At 41.7% G+C, this 25,749-nt stretch overlaps 1 protein-coding gene across 1 annotated transcript; it reads right to left on the bottom strand.

The window, feature by feature from the left end:
- Positions 1-89: 89 nt before the first annotated feature.
- Positions 90-25,252, bottom strand: LOC128765350 (high-affinity choline transporter 1-like). The gene is made up of 9 exons (XM_053876048.1): positions 25,131-25,252; positions 18,934-19,371; positions 13,836-13,952; positions 8,254-8,409; positions 8,038-8,186; positions 3,204-3,347; positions 2,984-3,137; positions 2,155-2,372; positions 90-1,975 (listed from the first exon to the last, which is right to left on the bottom strand). Exons 2-9 carry the CDS (start codon positions 19,115-19,117, stop codon positions 1,514-1,516), a joined length of 1,584 nt encoding a protein of 527 aa, XP_053732023.1. The 5' UTR covers positions 19,118-19,371; positions 25,131-25,252; the 3' UTR covers positions 90-1,513.
- Positions 25,253-25,749: the final 497 nt, after the last annotated feature.

The following is a 25,749-nucleotide window of genomic DNA, read 5'->3' as shown; positions in this document are numbered from 1 at the left end:
AATAAGAAAATAGGGAACAAAACAGACCTCAGTGTGCAATTACAATTTTTTTTTTAGCTTACAAACAAATGTCTTTGAATGTTGTGTGATAGCATAGGTTTATGTGATAGGAAAAGTCGTGTTATTTTAAACTAGAGCTCAATCTTACATTTCATGTGAACTTTGCAATTGCTTTATAATGGGCTGATTACAATTGTCATCAGAATCTGCAAATAACTTTGCAACTGAAGAACGTAAAACATCTGATTGTTGTCGAACTCTAGAGCAAATCAGGTGGCAGGTTTGTGCGGTGCCATCAGCTTGGACTCCTACGTAATGAATGAAGTGACGCTGGTGAGACCGGGCGTTCTGCCTGAAGAAACCCTGCTGAAGAGAACCATGACGCAGTTATAGACAGTTGCTGGAGAAGCGGCGCCCTTGAAAGGTCTGGTGGTGCCGGACGTATCCATTGAAGGATGGTCGTGGACACAAAGACTGTGTGTGGCAGCAAGACCTGTGCATCCTGGGGTTAGACGTCCTTCGCTCTACAGGTTGTCACCTAGACTTTGGTTTCAACACAGTGAGTTTCCATCAGGGGCCCACAGTGCTAATGATCAGCAACCCCTCCCTGGCCAGACCGACACCTGGGCCATTTTCACCAGTAGTTAGCATGGTAGAAACTGTAAGCATGCCGTAACTGCAATCATCTGCAGAGCCTCCCCAGTCTGAACCAACCAATCCCATGGCCCATGTGAGTAAAACGCCCGTACAGCATAAAAAAGGCAACGCTGACACGCTTGTTTGGTGGTTTCTCAGCTCAAACACAAACATTACAGAGGAAATGAGAAGGAAATAAGACAAGAAGTGATAGCAGCCAACATCTTCAGTGCGGTCAAAAAGTTGTCCCTGCCACAACACAAGTGCTGTTAAGAGAGAGCCAGATCACGACAAAGCTGTCCTCAACAGTAGCAGAATCACTGAGTACTGCTACTACTTCATTGAGGTGCACGTTATTTGTTTGTTAATGTGGCTTGTTTCGTGTTATTTGAGGCATTTTTTTTTTCCAGAACCTCTTGTGAATTTTTTGTGTCTGCATCAACATCTTACTACATCTACATCTTACTATCTATGTGGCTTTTATTTATATGTTTACGATGTAAAAAATAAACTACAGACAGTGCTTAAGTGGCGAGCAATAGTGCTAGCCTTAGGAAGGTTTTTTGTTCCCATTAAAAGCCAATAGTGCACCGACTGCCGTGCCATGAAATTCTTGCATGATTAAGTCAAATGAAGAATCCAGCCGTAACGGAGATGATGATCCTGGTGGAATGGAGAAACTACAATGCCTGGAGTACTACCAAATAGCTTGTGATGGACTTATGAACATAACAGTTAATTAATCATGTCTGATGAACATTGCGCCTAGCACTTAAGAGTTTATGTATCATGCAAACAAGACTTGCCGTAACAAGACATTGCTTTTTATTATTGTTATTCAAGGTCTTCTTACCATCTCCAAGGAAGCAAAGAATGGTCAAGCATTGTCGGCATTAAATGAATGCTCCACTTTCAACACATTGCACCTCTTAGGAAGCAGACCTCTGCTGAAGAGCACATTTGTCAGGGAGGAAAAAAAGCAAATGGATGCCATGGTAGACAGCATACATATGGTCTGCACTGGTGCGTACTGGGCATAAATGCCATCCTCTGCAGTGCAGCTGGGGAAGCAGATGATTGTTGGTATTCCAAGCGTTGGTTCGCCGATCAGAAGTCTTAGCAGAATTCCAGTTAGACATCCCATAATAGCCCCATAGCCATTTGAGAGCTTGACAAAAAGAATGCAGAACAGTTGTGGAAAGACAAGAATGTAGGCCAATTCTGCACCAAAAAAGATGAAGGCGATGATGCTCTTCTTCAAGCTGGTAAGCGCTGAGCTCACGATACCCACTACCACCACAGTCAAACGGATCACCCACTGCACCTCTTGTTCAGACGCCTGCAATGGACAGAAAATTAGAACACATTTGTGATCATTCCATGGTGAGTTTACTTTGAACATCAGCAACTGAGGGGCTAAATCTGATTCAGTCAGAAACTAACAGTTTTGGTCCCCGCTCACCCTTGTCAGCAAGTGGGATGTATGAGTGTGAAAGCGAATGGGTGAAAATAACTGACCTGGGGCCTCAGGATATTCTTGAAGATGTTGGTCGAGAAGACAGTAGTAGCAGAAAGCAGAGCGGAGTCAGCTGATGACATCACAGCCGCAGCCACACATGCAATACTAATGCAGGAAACGTAGGTGGGCGTGAGGTGGTTGAGGGTGATTGGAAGGACTAGTGCCGCTTCGCCTCGCTCAAATGGGGAAGGAGAACCATAGGAGGTCTGGTTCCAGTCTGGGAGGAGAACAAGACAATAAGTGAAACAGTAATAACTATCTTCTGCTGTACGTTACTATGCATAATGTGTACCTCATTCCTTTACATAATACGCTGGTAGCCTTTTTACAGTAGATCTATGCAGTAAGAAAATTGTTGAATAATGAAACAGAGGAGTTGACTGACTGCTTCTATACATATGTTCATCTATTTTAATAGTTTCACAAAGCAAGTTCTCAATAACCCTGAGTCAGTTACCCAGGCAAGATTCTCTGAGTATCCCTGAGTTCTTCCTGAAGCCTTTGCTAGAAGACGATTAGATCATCAAATGATCATATCATATCATAATCATATTTCTTCCTTTTGAAGTACTAGGATGACTCTGTAGTGGTCACATGCTTTAGTTTGATCTGCAAATGTCACTGCACAATATCAAAACCAGTTGTCAGGAAAGAAGTTTAAAATCATAGAGGCCAGTTTTGACATGACATGAGCCATCTCAATGAATCTCAATTGATCCCCTGACTGAATCTGAATCCTCATCAACTCTAACCAATGATAAGACCACTGAGTGATCTCCTTTGACACCTGATCCACTCTGATCCAGAGCACGTAGATGATCTCTTTACCGGTGGAAGCTGCAACAGCTCCAAACAGAATCGATGGGATTCCAAATATGGGTAATAGGAGGGCAGAGGCAAACATGGTCCTTTTGGCTGTCGATGCGGATGATGCAGACATTATTCTCTGGTGGGTGCACTGGTACCCCAGACTCCCCAGACACTACAAATAAAACAGTTTATGTTAGAGACTTTTGATGCAGGAGGAAGAGGCAGATATTAGACTGACCAAAGACAAGAAGAGATCAACCATTTTCCAGGCATTCTGGAGTTCCAGGGCTCCAATCCATGGTCCATGTATCGTGTTATTCATCAAAGTCTTACTTATGTCCATGCAGTGTGGATTCATCAGGACAAAGGGAACACAAAACCACTGCAAAAAAAAAGTTTGTTTGTGTTTGTCTCTGTAGTTTATTATAATAAACATCTGCACAACATAAGTTTTTCCAGCCGACACAGTGGTGCTGGGAGTTTCCATGTCTTCACTGCTACCACATGACCACTGCATATAACTAGCCATCAGCTGGATGCCATTTTGTGAGAGCAAACAGTATAGCCAATGTAATGTCATTAGCTGTGTTGATGCACTGCCTGATATGCACACCTGTTACATATTCCTATCAGAACTGACCCTTAGATTTATGTGGACATCTTGGTCTCTTTCTGAGACATGACTACCGTAGCGGTTATATGTTCTTTCAGCAAGAGTTGCATTATATGCATTATATGGTCTGAACATTAGATGGGAGACAAGCTCACACACTGCCACTGGAAAGTGGCTTGAGCAAGGGCCGCGTTTAAAAAGGCAAGGAAGGGGCTCCATGGATTGGACGGGGTGCGCTAAGGGTTGTTCTTCGATGAATGATTCCCCAGACCTAGTGATAGTATGTGACAGCATGTTAGTATCAGAATAGTATTTGATCTCTGACTTGACTTAATATTTTACCATGGCCTTTAGACGCACAACAATCCAAACTCTCTCGAAAAAAACAATCATTACTCAAATGATCCCAATCACTTCAGACCAAAAAAATCCAGTCTGGTTTTAGATCAGAACACAGCACGGAAACAGCGGCTTCAAAAGTAACCACCGACCGTCTCTTAACAGCAGACAAAGATGAAAATCAATTTTATTTCTGTTAGATCTCAAACACACTGCTCAGAGCTGGTTACAGTTAAATCTTTCTGGTAGGACATGTTCATCCACCATAGGGAACTTCTCTTCATCCACAGCCAAATTTATCTGCGGCGTGCCACTCGGTCCCATTTTAGGTGCCATTTTAGTTTCAGCCTACATGCTACCTCTAGGTCAAGTGTCTGAGTGTCTGTGAAGCACAGCAGTACGTGGCTGACTGCTACAGTATGTATGTAAGTGATCCCTGGGTTATGGCAGCAATCCGAGACCGCTCATTTGTTGACATTGTCGAAGTGCTAGATTGTAGTCGATGTCCAGCTCGGTGTTTCCTTTGTATCTGTATTTTCTGTGCATTTGTCCAGAATGGGCTGTGTAAGGACTCAGGGTGTAGTTACAAAATGGCGATCCGAATCTCAACCCTTGGTATTATTTGTGGGTTGAAATTATGTTAATAGTTGCAATCGCAACACAGCAATTTCCTGGAGGGACTGAATAAAGCACATTTTGTTATTGCAGGCTGTCGTAAAGCTGGTTCTCAGGTCCTGCCCCCCCATCCCACGTTTGTTTATGAGGAAAGACGAGGTGAAACGGCGAAAAATGTAATCACATATGTCAATATACACAACACTGTCCAGTTCATATTTGCGAAGGCAACTCTAGAAGCATCTATCATCCAATATCAGAGATGGAACTCCGTCAAGCAGTCAGTGAGGAGAGGCAGGACCCAGCGAGAGGCAGAAGCAGACCGACGAACCCAGATTATAAAATTTCGACAGCACGTTTCAGAATACAGCAAGGGGGGACATTTGAACATTTACTGATTAGGTGACAACAAACAACTATTTTTTAGTTATGAGAAATGAATCTGTAAGAGTCATCATGGGTCCGTCACATGTCCGGCTGGAATGCATGGAATACACACTTTCCACGAACAATGGACATCTGACGGGATTCTTCTGTGAAAACATGCTAAAAACCGTCATGTTCATCTCATCGGCTCTCATCGGTGCTCCACCGTCGTTTACGGCGCTGTAGAATAATAAAGACGAAGGCGCAGCCTTTTTCCTATCGCTTTATTAGATCATAACTGTCATGTGTTTCAATAAGAAGCAGACCAACAGCGATCAGAGCATGAACATCAGAACGTTTGTTCACACGTTTATTTCGAGTTGACTGTGGACACAGACGTCAGAGTTAGAAACTATTCTTCTTCAATCAGTTCCAGAACAATCGCCAGGGATGATGAAATGTGGCGCTGGCTGCGTCTGTCACCAGCTCCAAGTAGGTCTGCAGATCAGAGGACTCAACGGCAGGAGCTACAGATAGAACATGAGATATAACATGTTACACTTGCTGAACAAGAAGGACCATAAACACCGCAAATGACAGTGAATCAACTATTTTTGTGTCTGATAAATGTGAGTGGACGTTTTGGACGTTAGCCGTTATGCCGGCTATATCAACACTATACTGCGATAAATGCAATAAAATGAGTCAGTCAAGTTCCCCACATTTGACAACACACCCAAGACCCGCACAAAGAATGCCTTACAAGTCCTGTACAAACACCGTTTATCACCAAAATATATTGACTAACATGGCTAGTGTGGTTATTAGCATCATGGATAATTGGTTTGGCCATATATATGTTGATTGCATCCTTCAACAATGCAATACGACAAACAGCAGACATCCATAATTCTGTTGCAAAATTTTCGCTGGCAATTGATAATTGATAATTGATAAACTATTTTCACCATACACAAAGAATATCCACCCTGTTTTAGCACTGCAGTTCATCTGTTCTGTTCATCTATACTACACTTATACACAAACAACGAGCATCTAGACATTTGTTTAATGATTTGGCAACACAACAGAGACAGCAGTGAACACAAAATTGACTTACAAGCCCAGCAGAAACATCGCCACCAGGATCAGATGAAAAGCCTTTTGTTGCTCTCAGTTATTGCCAGGCTGTAACTGCATCTCCTATATTGACACTTGTCCGGGATCTTCCTCTGTCATTCCATTCTTCTGACATGTGAACAAAGGAATTTAGCTCGCTGCCAAGGTGCTCTGCCCTTCTGCCGTGCTGGGGTGGGGGTGGAGTTGGGGCTGTAATGCCACTCACAGAACACTCCTCCGGGTGGCTCCCTCAGAGAAAATTACATTCTCCAAGGGAGTGTTTAACAGAGGGCTTGAGGATTTTGGACTGTTCAAAATTAAACCTGTCATGTCAGGAAATATGAAAATAATCTATTTATGTCAAAATGTTACACATTGTTGCTTTAAAGCCATGGAAAAAGAAGACATTACAACTTCCTTTTTGTTTACAGAAACACTGTACATTGTATACAACAGCTCTGTCATTCAGGAAAGAATGCAAGAGACTTTCAGATTGGACAGTAGTGAGACAGTAGCGCCACCAGAGACAGTAGAGCCACGATCATGAACATCAATCGAAATGATAATAGATAATTATATAACTAAATAGTACTTATATCTTCTAGATGTAGTTTTTAATTGTAATGATGTGTTGGAATTCAGGTCCCGAAACATTTTAAAGGAATTCATGTGTATTTCATTTGAAAGCATTACTTTTGTTATACACTGCTACTGTTATCGATTCAATTTAAAAAGGTAATACTTTTATGGAAACTGTAAAGGATGGCAGAAGGTTGACTTTGAGTTACCCAGGCCCTCATGGTGTGTCCTTAGTGGCCAGACTTCAATGTGTGCAGCGAGTTATCTGGCTGGTATTTTTGTGAAGCGTGCACGGAAGACTGGTCCAATGACATAGCTGTGGATATATGATTGTGTTGTCTCAGCTCCCTCTGTCCTGGCCACTGTTATGTCTCTTGTCATGATGATCAGTGCAATCCTGAACAAAGCTTGGCACACAACATCCTCATTCTAGCTGCCAGGTTTACATCTAATGTCCACTTAATGGTAACATAGAGCAAACGAAGCACCAACCCATTTGTCAAACCAATTGCATGCAGCTTTTCAAAGCATCAAAGAGCTTCATCTCATCATCACTACCATGTGTCGCTGAGACAGCTGTTGAGAGCATTGAGTTGGTTTTCAGAGTACAGTTTCACCACCGGTGCTGCATCTCCCAACATCATCACTGGTTCATTTGCATCTGTGTTGAATCCAGTCCTAAAGAAAAAGGAGATGACCTGTCACACATCTTCGAATGAGTCTTGACAGAAGTGCATTGCAGTGCACAACTCACATACGCAGACACACATGCACATAGACAGACACACACAAACCTGTGACACCACAAACACGCAGAACATTTCAATAACTTAACCTTTTAACTTTGTGTTACAGAAACCATTCAGCATGCATGTAATCATTACGCATTAAGCAACATGTTGTACTCATTGCTGAAGTGTATGCAATGTCACACTGTAGGGTTATTCAGGCATCGAAGGCAAATTGAATGAAAATTGCTTGTCACCTATCAGACCTTCAGAGCCTCTTGTAAATTATCTTGCTTCTTAGTCAAAATACTGGTCTGTATTTACCTTTTGTGGACCTGAAGTGTAGTCAAGAAGAAAGCCTCCCATCTTTCCTGCGTCCAAAGAAAAAGGCAAGTTGCGAGCTGCACGCTTGATCGCGAGTTGATGCCAAGCTTTGTTAATATCCTGCCATCGGTGACGGCGGACTATTGATAATAGTGTCTCTGCATTTGCAGAGTGGCGTTTGTGTTTATTCGTCCTTTCACAACGAAATAAAAATACATTTTCTTTTGGCAAAAAAATAATGCAGATGCACGCTGGTCACACCGGCATTTGTAAAAGCCAAAAGATTGAAGTGGATTTTTTCATGAATGTTGAGGAGTGTCAAGGGACAGATAACATTTTAGTCATTAAACGAGAAACATTTCCCACAACAAACCTTGACCACAATTTACCAAGCTGGTGAAGATGAGGATGAGCTGTATGACATCAGTGTAGGCAACAGAGTAAAGACCCCCCAGCAGAGTGTAGGTGATAACTACTGCAGCAGAGATCCATATGCACATGGTGTAGGAAATGTCGAGGATCACACTCAGGGTGGCACCTATCAGAAGCAGAACCTCCATGATCACATTGGTCATTTAGCTGAATTTTGCTCATATGACATTTACCTAAACCCATCAGGGTAGCGGGCAGCCACAGCAGATCCAGTAAAATGACAACGAGACTCAGACCAGCAGTTATCACGTGTCCATACTTGAGATGGAATGGGTCCAACATGGTAATATAGTTACTTTCTCTCATTGGCTTAACAAAGATTGCACCACCTTAACATGGACAAACAAGGGGAATGAGAAAACAAACAAACAAACATGAAGTGAGCAATGTTGGTCTGCACATATCAGAAACATCTTTGTAGTATTTATTTAAGGATACAACACAGCCACATCCAAAATGAAAAAAGCAAAAGATTTTTTTTTCCATGTTATGTTAGGCACCCCTCTTTCCTCATACCTCCCTTTCGATACTGTCATAATCTGCGTCTCTTTTGTTTATATTTTATACATGTCCGTCCTGCTCTCTCCTGTCTTCGTCTCCTTGCCCTTGAGTAGGTAGTCAACACTCCTGTAACATATCTGCTGCCAACTCACCTGCTGTATATAAAGCTAGGTTCATCTGCTGGTCTCTCTCTCCTTCTCTGATCGCTACACTTCTTCTGTTCTTATTTCACCTGCACCTCTATGAGTATGTTGACCAGCACGTCTAACTAAACTCTGTTCTAAATTCGTTGCTTTGTGTCTATTTTTTGTTGTCCTAAATTTATTATTATTATTATTATTATTATTATTATTATTATTATTATTATTATTACTATTATTATTATTACTATTATTATTATTATTATTATGTCTACATGAATTTCTGGTCCAAGCGTGTGTCGTCAAGAGCACAACCTGTACCCTAACTCCAAATGCTTTCAGTTTTTATGCACAGAACATGCGCAGCTTATAGGAAAGGTCAGTTATTTGCATGGAAATATATGTCGCACTGTCCAGGTCGTGTAGTCCGAAGAAGAGAAGAGTAATTTGAATTTCTCTCTTGGACTGGGCGGTTTATATGCATTTAAAAGTGTGATCTTAACCAGGCTACTGCATTAATTCGGTTTTCTGAGTCGTCATGCAACTGTGGTCACAGGCTGTGTCACAGACTTGCACCTGGCAGTCTGTCTGAAGGATGAGGTCCCAGTAATGAAAAAAATCCTTCCCGCATCATTTATATCACAAAGTGAAAAAGCACATCCAAGACTTAAGAGAGGGTCGATTCAGAAGCTTTCTTCCCCATACTCATTATCAACAGTCATTGTGGGGAAAAAAAGACTCTTTTAAGCATCTCTGCATAGATGATCAACTGCTCAATAAGAAGACCCTGATAAGAATCAGAATCAGCTTTATTTCCAATGTCAGTGAGCATCCCACCAACTAGTACAGTGCTTTGGTACATCATGCAATAATGAACAAAAAATACAGAATCAGCACCTAATTCCTCAAACTCAGGAATTTCGGAGGAAACGTGGTTTATGCTGCTTGATGAAGGTAGTCTACCATAAATATTTATTCTTTATATTCGGTTTGTTATTCTTTCTCTCAGTGCAGTCGGTTCAAAAAAGAGGCTACAATTTGGTGGCCGAGGCACAGTATGCAAAGCATCTCCAGCCTGCTGAAAAACACTGAAAATACCAGACAAATAAAATATAATCAAAGCTAATCTATTTTTGCCTAATAATGAAAAATAGAAATATCACTTTACATTTCTTCACATAACTCCTTCAGAACTCAAAACAGTCACTAGACTGCATGAATCCACATCACACAGTGCAAACCCAGAAGTCTTTGTTACTGGTATGTAAGCAGCCATGCAGACACATCATATAAAGGTCAGTGAGTTGTGAACCATCTTAAAAATGCACAAGGACACACGATATCACATGACAAGTGACAAGTTCTGAAAATGGGCTGCAGCATCAAGACTGGTGAGGAAAACATACTCAGGATGAGCATCACGTTGGCAAGATAATTCTAGTCACATAAGACAGATGAAATTACAGGCTTTTTTTTTTTTTGTCAGACTGCAGGTTCCCATGGAGTGGAGCCAGACTGTGGACACAGAGCAGCAAGGATGCTGGAGAGTTGGCCAGGGTTATAAATATAAATAAAATGGTTGTAATTTCATTCATCTCAAACTTGGTGATATAAAGCTTATTTGTCCGTCCTATTTCATTGATCGACCATTGTGAGGTCTGTGTACCATACTTGGACCTTGTTTTAGTGTTCAGTCAAGACTTTGATGCATATGCGCAGAATGTGTAAACAGAATGTGTGTTCCTTCATGCACTTGGGAGACCTACCAACGTACAATAATTGAACTCGAAACAACAGAGCAGGCAAAGTGTTGTTTTACTATACTTATCCTGTAATAATGCTGCTGTCGCGTTACGAGTTGTAGTCTCATATAGATTGGATATAACAATGTATTCTGGTTATTTTACATTTAGTCAATTAGCAATAATGACGGAAAATGCAGACATTTACATTTTTTTAGGTATGGAAGGGAGTAGTTTTGGTCACATAAGTTTGATTAGTGTGCTCTCGCCATTATTGTTTTATTAGTACTTGTTCATCATTTTACTTTCCTGTTTTTGTTTCCTTGTTTTGCTTCAGTTATTGAACACTAAACGTAATGTAAACCAAAGAAGCTTTTTTTTCTACATGGTCCAAGGATGCAACACACAATGGGGTTCAATCTAATTTTGTAAACAACATTAATTTGTTTACTTGTTTGAGATTGCTTTCCAAGTATGCTACCACAGTTATCTGGTGTTAATAGTGCAATATATAAGCAAAGGAAAAATAAAAATGGGAAAGTGAGTCCGTTTTTTCCAATATCATCAGAAACCTTCCAGAACTCCATCCGAAACAACGAGTTGACCTCATTTTACAAGAAAGCCATGGCTCAGTGGAAATCATTCTCTATGTGGATCTTTATCTCTGAGTACATTATTATTGTTATTGCGATAGTTTTATTCTTCTACCGCTGAAACATAAACATGTCCTTTAATTTGGTAATTGTGGATATACTGTTCCAAGCAATAAAATGGTTGAACTGGCGCTGATGTTGAGAAGGAACAAGCACTTTTCCTGATGTGTGTGAGATGTGGTCGAGCAAGCTCATACAGGACAATGTGCTTCATCTGGAGGAGTGTGTTTGTACATCAATGATCGCTGGTGTATGGACATGTTTGAGATTTTTCAATACTGATGGCGACGACGAAGGCTGGCCTGGAATCATCGTTATTTTGCTTATTTTTGTGTTTTGATGGAGCATCCGCGTGTTCTTACACATGAGATCAGTTGATGAATGTCAGGGCAATGACTCCGTCTGACTTACTAGCATTATTTTTGGTGTCAGTTTCGGAGTTAGTTCACCTTTTGGTTGGGCAGAAGAGACTGAGAAGGAGAGGGAAACATGCCGGTGTGCTTTTTCGCCTTCGTCGAAGAAGATCGCGCACTCGGGATCACTTTCCGGGATAATCCTCTCCAACGTCCACTCGCTCAGCAATAAGATGGATGAACTGGCGCTGATGTTGAGACGCAACAGACACTTTTCCTCCTCTTGTGTTTTGTGTTTCACGGAGACGTGGTTGAGCGATCTCATCCCCGACACTGCGCTTCATCTGGAGGGATTCCGAAAGACGGAAGTGTGTGTTTCTACGTCAACAGTCGCTGGTGTATGGACGTGACGGTGATTTTTCAGCACTGCTCTCCCTCTCTGGAATGTCTCATTGTGAACTGTAAGCCATTTTACTCCCCACGTGAGTTTGCTTCATTCATTCTGGCTGCCGTATATATCCCGCCCAGCGCGGATGTACGTGAGGCTCAGCGTGTGCTCGCAGATCAGGTTCTGCTCTCCTGTGATTGTGCTTGGTGACTTCAACAAGGCGACTCTGAGTGAGGAGCTTCAAGCACAAACAGGTTGTAAAATGCCCCACCAGAGAGCAGAGCATGCTGGATCACTGTTACTCATAGCTCCCCAACTCTTATACCGCCCTCCCTCGAGCTGCACTGGGACTCTCTGACCACTTGATGGTTTATCTTGTTCCCACATACAGGCAGAGATTGAAGCTTGCAAAACCTGTTGTGAGGAGCATGAGGATCTGGACAAGTGAAGCTAAAGAGGAGCTGCAGTCTTGTATGGAGACCACAGACTGGGAGGTGTTCAGGGCTGCGACCAATAATCTGGATGAGTATACAGACACTGTGACTTCATGGATCAGCTAGTGTGAAGAGTGCATAGTTCCAACGCGCACCAAGGTGAGTTATGCAAATGACAAGCCTTGGTTCACAGCTAAACTCAGGCAGATTAGACGGGAGAAGGAGGCAGCTCGCAAGAGTGGGGACAGGAACTGCTACAAAGAGCTGAAGTATCGGTTTAAGAGGGAGCTGAAGAAAGCTAAGGCCACATACTCAGCCAATGACTCGGCTGCAGTGTGGAGAGGTGGTCACAAACTACAAGCCACGTGCTCCCCCCCACCCTGAACAATCTCGCTCTTGCACAGGACCTGAACAACTTTTACTGTTGCTTCGAGCAGCCATTTTGCCTCAACACCTCTGGGATATGGAACGATGAAAGTTAACAAAAACCTGTAAAAATGCACATCACAACATTCAAATGCTGTATTCTTCTCTGCTACACTTTTTTAAGGGCTCAAAGTGAAAGTGTGCAGAGTTTTGAAGAAAAGGCTGGGTTGTCAATGTGCTCTTCTGTAAGTCCCCTTGAGTTGCAAAACATCCCTGATGCGGGCGTCATCACAACCGTTTACGGCGGGACCATGCAGCCTCCACCACTATAGGCAATGCATTTTTTCCCCGTCCCTTCACCAAGCTCTACTGCTATTTCCCCGCTTTTGCTTTGTTTGTTCCTACAGTCCAGCTACACTGTACGCTGTATGCACTGCCTGTCGACTCACTCAGTAAACTGACGCACTTTCATTCCAGATGTAGCGTGCGATTGAATATACCAATCAAAGGAATATTCCTCTTCAGACATGAGTGAAATTTACTCACTCTCTGCTTACTACTAAAGCAAAGTAAAGGTCATCCATCTCTGCTTCTTCTTCCTGTCCGACAAAAATGTCCCAGACTGTGGCATAGACCAGGAACAAGAGTGGCCCATTGCTTGAAATAAAATATAAATAAAATAATCTTAAATAGAAATTGAAAATATAGTAATAAATATAATGTAATAAGTCATAAATATAGTAATGTGACTATGTATAGTGAAAGTTTAAGTTGATTTTTCTATCATGTATAAATTCAAAAGGACTGACGGGTTTCTTTACCTGCACCCCTCACCAAACATTCATCCACTGTGCTGCCTGAAGTGACACATTATTACAGAGATCGGCATTAACATGCACACAAATACCAGCATATATCAAAGTTCTGTAACATTTATGTTCCACGAGTGAATAAACCCTTAATAGCTTAATCAGAATTTGAATCAGAATCAAAATTTTTCCCATGGTCAGTGGGGATCCCACCAACTAGGAAAGTGGTTTGGAATAAAGTGCTGTCAACAAAATTCAATTCAATTAAAAAAACAAACAAAAAAAAAAAAAAAAACATGACCCAGACAAGACACTGTACTTATAGAGACTCAGCATCATGCTACTGGACATATGTGTTAGTACACTTACCAACGACAAACGTTGCGCTATACCCAAGAATCATCACAACAGCCTTGATCAGCCCCATGGAAGGTGTGTAGACCATCTCAGTTGTGCCCACAATGAAGGCGCCACCCATCCATGTGGCTGCAGAGGGAGAGCAGTGCACACAATGACATCAGGAGGTCGTTGTCTTTTTTTATTTTCAAAGTGTGAATATTCATGACTCCCCAAAATCTTTTCAACAGTAGGGTGTAAACACTCACACAATAGTGAACGCAGAATATTCAACCATTCTGAGTGTCAGTAAATTTGCAGTCCCATTTCCCCAGCATCACACATGTTCTGCAGTGAGGAGAGAATGTGAGGCAGCTTAGATCAATATCTTACTTATAATGTATGATTAATATATGTATTAATTCCTGAATTAATTTCTAATGTAGTATACCAGTGTTTGTTTATGAGGAAAGACTGTGGCGAAACAGCTATGGCAATACACAGATGCCATACACACGACACAGTCAAGCTTATACTTGCAAAGGGGAACTCTAGAAATGATAGATTCTATCATTGAACATCAGGAATTGACCACTGTGATTCAGCTAGTGAGGAGAGCCAGAATCTAGCAAGATGATAAATGCATGACAAATGCTTTCATCACACTGCAGAGACGTAGAAAGTGTGTTCAAATAGAGAAGTTTTATAATTAAAGGAGTGACTTCTTGACTCATGAAAAATGAAAAAAGCTTTGAATGTGAAAGCTTATGTCATCAGAGTCACATAAATGTCTTTGCCAAAAAAAAGCCAGTCTATGCAGACTGGTGTTTCAAGATAGAAACCCAAGTTTCACATTACACTACATTACACAATTTTTGATTGTTTTAATGTTCAATGTTCAATAAACTATTTAGTCAATATAAACAGCAAAATTTTCAATCATTGAATAATCTTTTGAAAAATCATGACACTTTTTTGCCTTAATTGCCCAGCCCTATTCACGAGTGTCACATAATAATGGTGTTATCACAAATGTATTCTGCCGAATATGTGGCATAAAGACTGAATTTGATGAGGTGTGTTTTTGCAAGAACCTGTTACTTGATGAAACACGATTGAACAATTATAAACAAGATATATTATACTGACTGACAAAATCGTACTCTACAACTCCTCACTTGGGGGGATGAAGTAGTAGGGTACGCTACGCTCTATGGTGCAATAACCCATTTTGATCTAGTTAAATTTTTTTACTTTTTTATTTTTTTTATTATGTATATATTTTTAATTTTATTTTATTTTCAATTTTATTTTTACTTTTAGGTTATTAGTATTGTTCTTTTATTTTATTTGTATTTTTTTTATTCTCTGTGTGATGCTCTTCCTGACTGCATGCCCTTTCTTGCCTCTATTGCTGCTGGAAATGTAAATTTCCTGGAGGGAGTCATCCCAAAGGGATCAATAAAGTCAAGTCTGAGTCTAAGTCTAAGTCTAAAAGGCTTTTGTATTTGTGTCTCTTTGGATCATCCAATCCATTCTCACTCCCAAGGCGTCATACCTAGACAAAGGAGAAGTGGAATTTTGCAGCCTAAGCTTCTGCCTTCTGCGTTGCATGTTGACGCTTCGACACCTTCCCGTACAGCAATCCAGACGGGGAGGTGTGGATCACGTGCGGTAGAGGAGCATCGTGCGAGGCACGGGGGAGATATTTCAAAGTTTTGTAAGTGCAACCAACCTGGTCATAATGCAACTCAGGCACTTAATGCCAGAGTGACCAAAATATGTCTCTTCCTGCTCAGCTGGAGAGGCGGTGAAACTCTAAGAACCAATGTAGACGTAGCCGACTATTTTTAGAAACCAAAGTAATATCCCTTCGTTCGCACCCATTGTTTATACGCAGACAGAGAATTTGCCTCTGTAAACGATACTGGCTGCAGGCTGGAGAAGTTATATCATGCATCAGAACACTGGCGTCAAAAGTACGACCACCATGGAATCTTTCAGCGTGGCAGCACAATTCATGTTGGTGCCAGCCCTCTTAGCATGTTTGCATTCGCAAGTACATATACTCTTTTATATGGAGAGGCAGACGCTGGTTGCTGATGTTGCTATCTTAAAATTGGCATCAACTTCTCATTGCACTTCCACCAACTGGTTTGGAATGTCTTAGCACCTGACAGTCACTAGTTGGTGTGAAAGTTTCCTTTAAACAGATTTGTGTGCTCATTTTATTTTGAAATTGGAGAGGATGAAATGTTCGCTTCGAAAATACCCTGCCACGACTCAACGTAGTGCCATACTACAATTCATTGAAGGTTCAGAAGGTAACTGCACCTTCTCATTATTCATCATCTGGGAGTAAGATTTGGTAAGAGTGCATTTGAGCACCTGATATCAATGTGACCAAAATACAGTTCCCCCTACTCAGTCGAAGACGTGGTATGACTCCCATACTAACTTCAGGTATACAAGCTGTGAAACTTTGCTTCCCATTATCTCCATGCGGCAGTCACCATGTTTATTAACAAGTGAAGTCAGTTATGGAAAACATATTTAAATAAAATACAATGTACAGTGCAGAAAATCTATTCAAATGTGTCACAAGAGAAAGACAGAATGGTAATTGCCACAGATCGCCTCCTGAAATCTGGTATTGGCAAAATTAGAACATAGCATTATTAATAGAGTACTTGATTATTGTATGATTTATTTAATACATGATGCTTTCCATGTCTGCAGGGCACCAGGTGTAGTACTGGTGGCCTGAATTCTGCATATCAAGATAAATTTGCACTCTCGCTGCATTGGACTTGTATGCATGAATAAGAGACAGTTGTGGAGAGTTTGGTGAACTCTTGGTTCACTATCATATTTATAAACTCATTTTTAATACAGGAAACTTTTGACACTGGTTGACTCTACATAAATCACTGAATCTGTATTTGTTGCATTAGACGGAGTGGTCCTAATAGGTTTTCTGAGGCTGCCGTCTGCCTTGGTTCCCATCAACACATGCAGGTATCCTGCTGCGTTGGCGCCTCGGTAAAACACCGTGGTGAAAATAGTTGGATATTCATTCGACTGACATCCGCTCCGATAAGGGCAGCGGCGTCCTCTTTCGCGTCTTCGGACTCGCTGATCGCAGACACATTTCTAGAAATTTCTAAAACGGTCAAAGAGAGAAAGAGAGAATTGTGAAAAGGTTTTTCATCACACTAAACAAAGGACTGACAGTGTGTAGAATGATTTTGAGAACAGAATATGACTAAATTATAATTATATTCACATTATTTCTAATAAATGTGTCCAGACTGGTTCATACTTTACGTTAACTGTTAAGAGACATGAGATACAGCAGCCAAGATCGCTTTCACCATTAACCTCCTGCGTTATTAGGCCGGTCATTGGGTAGGTGTTATTGTATTGTATTGTATTTAAGAGTAACCCCAGAGCTTCAAGACTCCTAATGACTCTCACTTGAGTACCTTAAGGAGTCTGTTTCTGAATATTCCATCTGGTTCTGAATCTTAGTTGCTAAGGCGAACTGGAATGAGTCTGGCCTCACGCCTGCATTCCTCCATGGTATGGATCTGTCACTCACACTTGGCTCTGGCCCACCTGAGTTACCTGAAAACTGTATGGTTGTTTGTAACATTGACGCTGTCGAGCCGGTGCAGTCTGAACTGTCAAACTTTAATGAAGAGTGAACTACAATAAAACAAATCTTAAAATATAATAATTGTTTAACAGTTATATTTAACCTCTCTTTCTCTCTTGATTGATCTGCATGGTCTGGGTTTAGAGAACAGTTGAAACACGAATATTTCGAGTTGAGCAGGCACTTGGCTGGGATGCATATATTTTTTTGTGGTTCTGATGTTGTAAGCTGTTATTTCACATTCCGGCCTCTTTTAGTAATTTTCCATGACATCACGAGAGTCACTCCTTTGACTATAAAATTTCTATATTTGAGCGTTCTTCCTGCGTCTCTGCAATGTGACGAATGACAAGGAGCACTTGATTTTATCACCCCTGTCTCAGGTTGATCGCAAGCGATTGCTCTTATGCATTTATACTCTCCAAATAATCATTGGTTTTCAAAACATCTCTAACAAGCAGCTATAACTAGTGTAGTGACTGGATGAGCATCTGCTCCGAGGAGGTTCTGGCACTGAAAACCATGCTGGCTATTATTGGATATGCCGGGAGAATATCCAATAGTGAAGCCTGACTAGAGGGCTTCACACACTTCAGAGAACAACGGTTACAGTAAGTAACCTACAGTTTTAACTCATGGGAATCTTCTACGTGGCTGTGGGTGTTTTCTTATTCTGAGCATATAATCGGTTTGTTGTGAGGGAAGAGGAGTCTTCTCTGGGGAGTCTTTTGCAAGCGCATTCCAGAGTGTTAGTGCAAGGAAATCAAGTTTTCTCCTTCCTGTAAAGAGCTGTTGCATGAAACATGAAGATGGCGAGGACAACATAGCAGGGGTTCACATACTCTATTTTCCCCAAAATCATTAAAAAATCTGTATGGATGTTCTCACACTCCGGCGCACGCTGTAGCATGTTTGCGTCATGCAGAACAGGAGTCTGGACATGCAACTGCCATGCATTTAAAAAATTCCTGTCAACATTCCTTTTTCATGAACATCCATAGAAAAAAACAGAGAAGGGGATTGGGATTTTCTTGTTGATTGATCTTGTCTGAATAATCACTTTTATCAGATGTAGGAATTCAACCATCACCATGTTTTCCATGAGTTAGGGGAAAATTGATCGACAAACAAATTTGTTGAAAACGTCTCAATCTGTCTACCTGAAGTAAGCTGAAAGAGAAACTTCTTGGTCTGGAGTAGACGACAGTGGCAAATAGTAGCAGCCAAAAAGAGCATCGAGGAAACCCCTTGGAGATAGGATAAGTATAATCCAGTCGAACAGATTTGAGCCAACACTCCTTTAATCACGCCATACGATCTTGTTACTTCACATGTGACCAGTGACAGTCTTCGCACACTATTTAGAAGTAACCCTCTAACAAGAGAAGTCATGACTGAAATCCTTTCAAATGTGTTTCATAGCTTTGATAATTGTTGCAGTAAATTTAAAGTCAAACAGCATAATCTACACACCTGTTGTTGTAAAGACACCGACCATGCAGTTAATGCCTCGGTTTCCCAAGAGCGTCATCTCCATCGCAGATGCTCCACTCCTCCTCTGCTCTCGTTTGGATTTGAAAGAAGCCCATATTCCAATTCCAAAGACCAGCAGATAAAAAAACACCATGACAACCACTCCTGGAAGGTTGATCGCCATTACTGTCCACTAATGTTTTCTGTGCTGGAGCTAACACGGCTGTGACTGTCAAAGATGTCAGGCAAAAAAACAAAAAAAAATCAGCATTCCTGAGCACAGCTATTTGGCAGGCCTTTTCCTGAACCTTCGCTGTTCCAGATTTTTTTCCTTTCTCACAGGCCACTCCTGCGACTGGACTTAAAGAGGTAGCCCTTGACTTTATCAGCCTTCAGTCTTTGCAGCTCCAAGCACAGCTTCAGCTCATCACTCCTCCACTTTTAAAAGAAAGATACATACACACAGACACATAGATGAGATTTAAAACTAAGTATTTGCCCCAGAGTCCAGTAATTTGTGACTCAATAGTACATCAATTGGAGAATATAAAATGCATAGACTCTCTAAAGTTTAAAAAAATCATTGCAAGACATATGCACTTTATATTTTGAATTTGTAATCCTTGGAATAATTTGCAGACTCCTTTTTTTCTCAAGTAATATCATTTTACTAACGAGTTATGAAGAGTTTGATATTTGCGTGTGAGGCAGATAATTTCTGCTTTCTTTAAAAGGTTTAAAATTTGGTTTAAAATAAAATTATGTGCATTAAATTTTTATGGTTGAACGTCAGAATGTGAGGTTGCCTCTCTTGTATTTTCTGATGTTGCAACATGTCACCGAGTTATCAACCGAAGTTAATTTGGGAACAGACATCATGTTTTTATGAACAGTGAACATGACACGCGCAAGGAAACATTGTTGCACTTCAGGGCCTCTGTAAATCGCTCCTCATTACATCTGACCATGTTAAAGGTTTTGCAAACTTTTAAAAAAAACTAAATCTAAATCTGACGTAGATATGGAAGCACTGGACACCACCCTCATGAGGTTTTTTTTGGCATGTCACTGAGAGAAGGCCCTGGAACTGACCCATCTGATGGGACAGCTGGTATGTGGGACCATAGCTTTGCTGCTGCCCAAGCTAAATTAAGTACCTGTAACACAGAACCTGTAAGGCTAGGAGAGGTGCGGGGGTCTTAAGTATGAGCTGCTGCAGTGTATGACTGTGTTTGTTGGAATGTTTTGCCATACTTGCAAGTATAAAGTCTTGACAAGCCACCGTCTTGTGAGGACATTTTGCCTCCTTTGCCAGCTTTAGAGGATTAAAACATGAGTGAAAGTGGTTTATCATAATTGTATTTCAGTTTAGTTCCGAGTCCTGGTTAAAGTTAGCCGTTTGTTTCGGATGGTTACCTTAAGGGTGAGGGGCTGGGGAAAGGGCAATGTCAATGAGACGTCATCACAACGATCGGACATCAATATAACTTTTATAAGTTTGGTCAGTTTATGTATAGGCACTTCTTAGGCTCCGCCTCATGTCTGAGAATTGTTTTAATTGGTTCTCCACCAAGAAGGATGCTGTACATCCTCTCTACAAAAACCTGCACCCCACTCAACCTTCTGGGAGAACAATTAGAGGGCTTTGCATTCATTCATACAATTCAGGAAACTCTTTATGGTTGTATAGTGTTAAATAGCTGACATGTATTTATTCATACAAATTCTCTTTTTCCTGTGTTTTTGTATTGTTTGACCACAGTGCTCTTGATGCTACCACAAAACTTCGTAGTCTCATCTCACCGACAACTGGACCAGATCCAGAATGCAGGCTCTCCAGTAAGAGCATCAAAACAAATGGCGGAAAAGCATAAAGCAGCCCTTCGATGGTGCTGCTTTACCCACAGTTCTCCTCCCAGCTGTGGTGGACTTTCTGTAAGGCGCATCCACCTTTCATCAGGCTACCACTTTGAGTCTCATGGTCAGACTGAGTATGCTAATCAGGACCTGAGGCTTGTTGCAGCACTCACTGAATGCTTCATAGCTTTTGTTAAATCAGCTCATAAACCTTCACATTTATTTCCCATTCACACATCAACATGTAATTTCTCCTTCCTCTCTCTGCACGGATTCATCCTCATCTCTGTTTGCTTCATGCTCAATCAACACGCGAGAACTGAGTGTCTTGAATTCAGCGTTCTTTAAAAGTCGCTCGTTATTGGTCAAAATGTACATATGCGTTGAGGGTTGGAGGGGTGACACATATGCGCGGTGGAGATGCCCGTGCACAGAGAGAGAGAGAGAAACGAGAGAGACAGACCCTGGCAGTAACGGTTTCAGAGAGAACACGCTGGTCAAGTGAAGAAATTGAGAAAGAATTAACAGTGTAGTCTGTGAAAGAAACATATTCATCATTCATTTTAGCCTCAACAAGAGAGACTGGCAGCGCTACGGTGGACAACATTTAAGTCTCACAATGGACCAGGGGTGTCAAACTGAATCCCAAAAGGGCTAAGTGGGTGCAGGTTTTTGTTCCAACCATTATAGCCTTCAAGACACACAAGACGGTTGCAGTGTGTGTTCCTGATTCAGTTGACACCTGCGCAATAGCTGGATTCATGAGGTCCCTCAATGAGTATGAGAAAGAATAAATAACATGGATGAAATTGTTGCCTTGTTGCTTGTCTCTCAACACGTCACACTTGCGTCCCTCACTTGGATGTACTCAAGGCAGTGAAACTTTGAATATTCATTTGGGGCAGTGCCAAGAACTTATACATGGGTAACTTAGTGACACCAAATTAGAATTATACACCAAATACTAACCGGTTTGATGAGTTAGAAACCTCAAATATCTGTAGGGGAGCTTTTCTAAAGTTTGTTGTTAAAATGTTGAGGCTATCGCTATTGGTTAGGCTTTTGCTGTTCTTATTCTCAACAGCACCATTTTTCCCCTCACTAATGTAGTATCAGAAAGATTTTTAAGGTTGGCAAATATTTTACAGGAAGAAAATGTGTGATTAATTAATTATGGCCTACAATTAGTTAAACAAATATCACATTTAATCTTACCAAAACATTCAACTTTTTGTATTTCCAGTCAAATTCACCATACTATTTCAGCAGATAACAAGAAAAAAAAAATTATACAATAATTTATTTCTTTTACAAACTTGAACAGGTTCCGCTTTTGGATAATTAAATAATGGATCCATCAATGGATCCATCAACCACAGTGCTACAAGTAAAAACATTAAACACAAAATTCACGATCATCACAAAATAAAGTGTTGAAATAATAACAACAAGTCACTTCTGGTAGCCTACACAGGACACAGCCATTGCCAATGATTAGTACCAGTCAGATTTGTACCTGTGTGACTCCCATCTCACAGGGCACAGGATCTGTTATAACTGCGGGGGAATCCATCCACGCATGAAGGCACTGTTGTCTCAGTGTGGGCAAGTGAGTCAGTCCAGCGAAAGCATTGTGTGAGTGACCTCAAACTTTTTAAAGGTACCAATACTATAGTACATCTACATGAACAACATGAACAGAATTTTACATAGTTACACACACCAGTGACATGGTCTCTGTACTACCACATCTCTATAAACTCACAGTTGATGCAACTCACCATTGCTATTTGGGGTGTAACACATGCATGAACATGTAAATAAAACATTTTTGAAGTTTGCTCAAGTGTGTTGCTTTTCTGGTAACGTCTCGAAACAGAGATTGTACAGAGACTGACATTGGATTATATGATGGGTCATACCTCAGTAACGTGACCACTAACCAGCAGAGCTGGTCCCATCAGGGCGAGCTCTGGAATGGTGGTGACACATATTATATATTAAGACTTTGGTGCAGAGGAAGCAGTATTTTTGCTCAGAGAACAGGTTGGTGGCACCAAGTCTGGCATAGATGACCACCACTGCGGCGTCTGTTTTGAGGCTGCATCATGTTCAAAAGTGACTTCACTGAGGAACCAGAGTAAGCAATAAGTATTGATTAGATCGATTGCAATATTAAAAATACATATATAGTTATGATCATGATATAATAATCTGTATGAATTAATAAGCAGTAATAAATAAAATGTGATCTTACAACTACTAATAATAATTAAATTAAGTATATATTCTCTGCGCAATTATTTAAGCAAACATAAGAATATTAATTACAATCATAAAATTTGGCAGCAAAGGGATAAATAATGTTAAAATAAAATAAACCAGCCAAATCAAAGAACCACTCCACATAAGAACCAGACTGGGTTGTCAACCTGTCAGGGGGCTTAACTTGTGTGGCCTTATGTGCTCTGGAGATAGCTCCACAGATCCAATGAGCCAAAGCATGTGTGGTCACTGCCCTCCCAGCGGACTGACCACCGTAACATACAAACAATTGCGCAGATTTTCGTACTGTTTCAGTACGGTCCACGTAAATCGCTATGGCCCTCACTGGGAAGATCCGATGAAAATGAGCCGCTTCCTCAACCTGATGTGGCAGCGGAAAAAATGCTCTCAGAGATAATGATCCCTTACCTGAATGATGATTATCATCTTAGATGTAAAGGACAGATTTCGGCAAAGTATGACCGAGTCCCTACCCTCACCAAACGACAAACATGCTGGGTTTGTCAACAGCGCAGACAAATCCCCCACTTTCTTTGCGGACACGAGGGCTAGAAGGAGTGCCGTCTTGAAAGAGACCAAGTCGATCTGAGGCGACTCCAGGGGCTCGAACGGTGACACGCACAGCCCCTCCAACACGGTCTGCAAAATCCACCCGGGAATAATAGCACTAGCACTAAGAAAACGCTTGACCACCGAGGACTTTCAAAAAGCCCTCATGTCCCGCAGTGATTGCTGCTGCGAACACCCCAAGTGTCGAAGGAGCGCGACCTTTGTCAGGAAACTCAACACCCCAGACAGGGGGCATGATGGAGCAACCAGTCCTTTTTCCTTGTATCCATCTGGATGCGTAGGCTTTGCTGGTCGATGGAGCGTGAGCACTCTGTATTGTATTGACCACAGAGTCAGACAACGCCAAGTTGCCCAACCTCTTCCTTTCAGCGCCCAACCTTGAGTGGACGTCCCAGGACAGGACGAGACCCGATCATCCCCCGGCTTGCTTCAGGGCCCATGGCACTTCTGGAAGTGGTCAGTGATTTCCCACTGACTGAGGGAAACCATCTGGTGCTCGGACTTTCCGCAGCCACTACAATCACTAACAGTTCCTGGACCCTTATCCGCTGCAGCAGCGGCATCACCAGGCATTACGGAGGAATGCATAAAGCAACCCCATAGGCCAGACAGGATGTGCTAGAGCATCCATGCCAGGTAGGGAGCAGTCCAACGATCTCAACAAGAACACATTTCAGATTTGATTGTGTGGCGAATACATGGCGAACAGAACCTGCTCCACACCAACTGTCATGTCTGCACTTTTATTGTCTGTTCCTTTTTGTATTTTTCTCTCGTGCTTTTATTTTGTTACCCCCGGTTGCCTTTGTTTCCTGTTCCTGCTTTGTCTCCAGCTTCACTGGCAACACAGCTGTCGTTAATCCCCTCGTCCGACTACTCTTGGATATAAACCTGTCAACGTCAGTCCTGTTGGCCAGATTGTTGCTTCTCTTGCACTCTTTCAAGACTCCTGTGTGGTCGCTTTACTCCCTGACCTTTTCCAGATTTTTCCTCCACGCTGAATTCCTATTCTGTCGCCGCCTTTTGTTCTTCCTTGCTCCTCCTGTGTTTACTTCCCTACTCTCAATTCAGTCCGCGTGTGAGCTGTTTATCTAAGCCTCACTTTTTAATTATAGATCCGTTAGTTTACCCTTGTGTCCGCCAGTGTGATTAGCCGCCGTCACCGAGCGCTTTCAGTTTAGTGCCACCACCACGTTGAGCTTAACTCCGGGTGTGTGTTTTCTGTTCTCCCATTTATATAGTAGGTCGTTGATTCTAATCCGCCACCCCGTTCCCTGTGTGTTGTTCCCGGTCCGCGTTTTGGTTCCCAGCTTCCTTAGTTTCTAGTTGTTTGTCTGTATTTATTTGTGCGTTCCAACGAATAAATCTTTGTAACTTAACCTCGTCTCCCGTGCCTTCTGCCGACTAACACTTCCGGCACTTGGATCCATCATCCAGAATTATGACACCAACCTTATTATCTGATGTTCTGCCAGCTCCCTCACCTCCACCAAGGCTCCCCCCTTGTCATCCTGTCTTCCCCTACGCTCAAGGGTTAGGGTTAGGCCTGGAACGCTTTCACAGACAGGAGATGACGATCTGCCCAGATCATGTGAGGAACGGGGTGTTTTATTGGGAGAGGTGAAGCCTACCTGGGCAGAGAATGAAGCAAATCAAATCTCAGGCACGAGGCGAAACCTCGGAATGCACTAACCAATAGCGAAGCCCGTTAGAAGGTGGAGCACGTATGACATAGAACGCCGGGTTTGTGGTCCGTGTGCCGTGTGTTTCAGAATGCAGCGTGGGAGGAATTCTGAAGAGCTCCTGGAGACGTGCGTAGTATGAGTTCACATGCCGGACATTGAAGTGAGTTTTTTTTGGACTGCATTTTTGTGTATTTGATTTTGGTGACGCATTCATGATTTGTGAATTTCATGTTTTTGTTTTTTGTTGTCCAGGCTGTAGCCATTTCTGTAGTCTATAATTTATGTTGTTTTTTCTGTTTACATTAGTCAGCCTTAATCAGCCAGAACCAAATCTTGTCCCCTATGTTCAGGGAGCCTGGGACATGACACACAAGTGGGCAAGCGTCCCGAGGTAGCCATACAGATTGGTGATGTTTCT

The sequence above is a fragment of the Synchiropus splendidus genome, chromosome 9 (assembly GCF_027744825.2).
Source record: "Synchiropus splendidus isolate RoL2022-P1 chromosome 9, RoL_Sspl_1.0, whole genome shotgun sequence".
Classification (NCBI taxonomy): Eukaryota; Metazoa; Chordata; class Actinopteri; order Syngnathiformes; family Callionymidae; genus Synchiropus; species Synchiropus splendidus.
This window is presented reverse-complemented; position numbering and strand designations above follow the sequence as displayed.

Excerpts from the sequence above, each read along its gene's own strand:
- LOC128765350 (XM_053876048.1), bottom strand. The coding sequence starts at position 19,117 with ATGGCGATCAACCTTCCAGGAGTGGTTGTCATGGTGTTTTTTTATCTG. Across the intron at positions 8,410-13,835 it reads TAGCGCAACGTTTGTCGTTG|GTGGTGCAATCTTTGTTAAG; the intron begins GTAAGTGTACTA and ends GTCCATGTTAAG. Across the intron at positions 1,976-2,154 it reads AGAATATCCTGAGGCCCCAG|GCGTCTGAACAAGAGGTGCA; the intron begins GTCAGTTATTTT and ends TGTCCATTGCAG.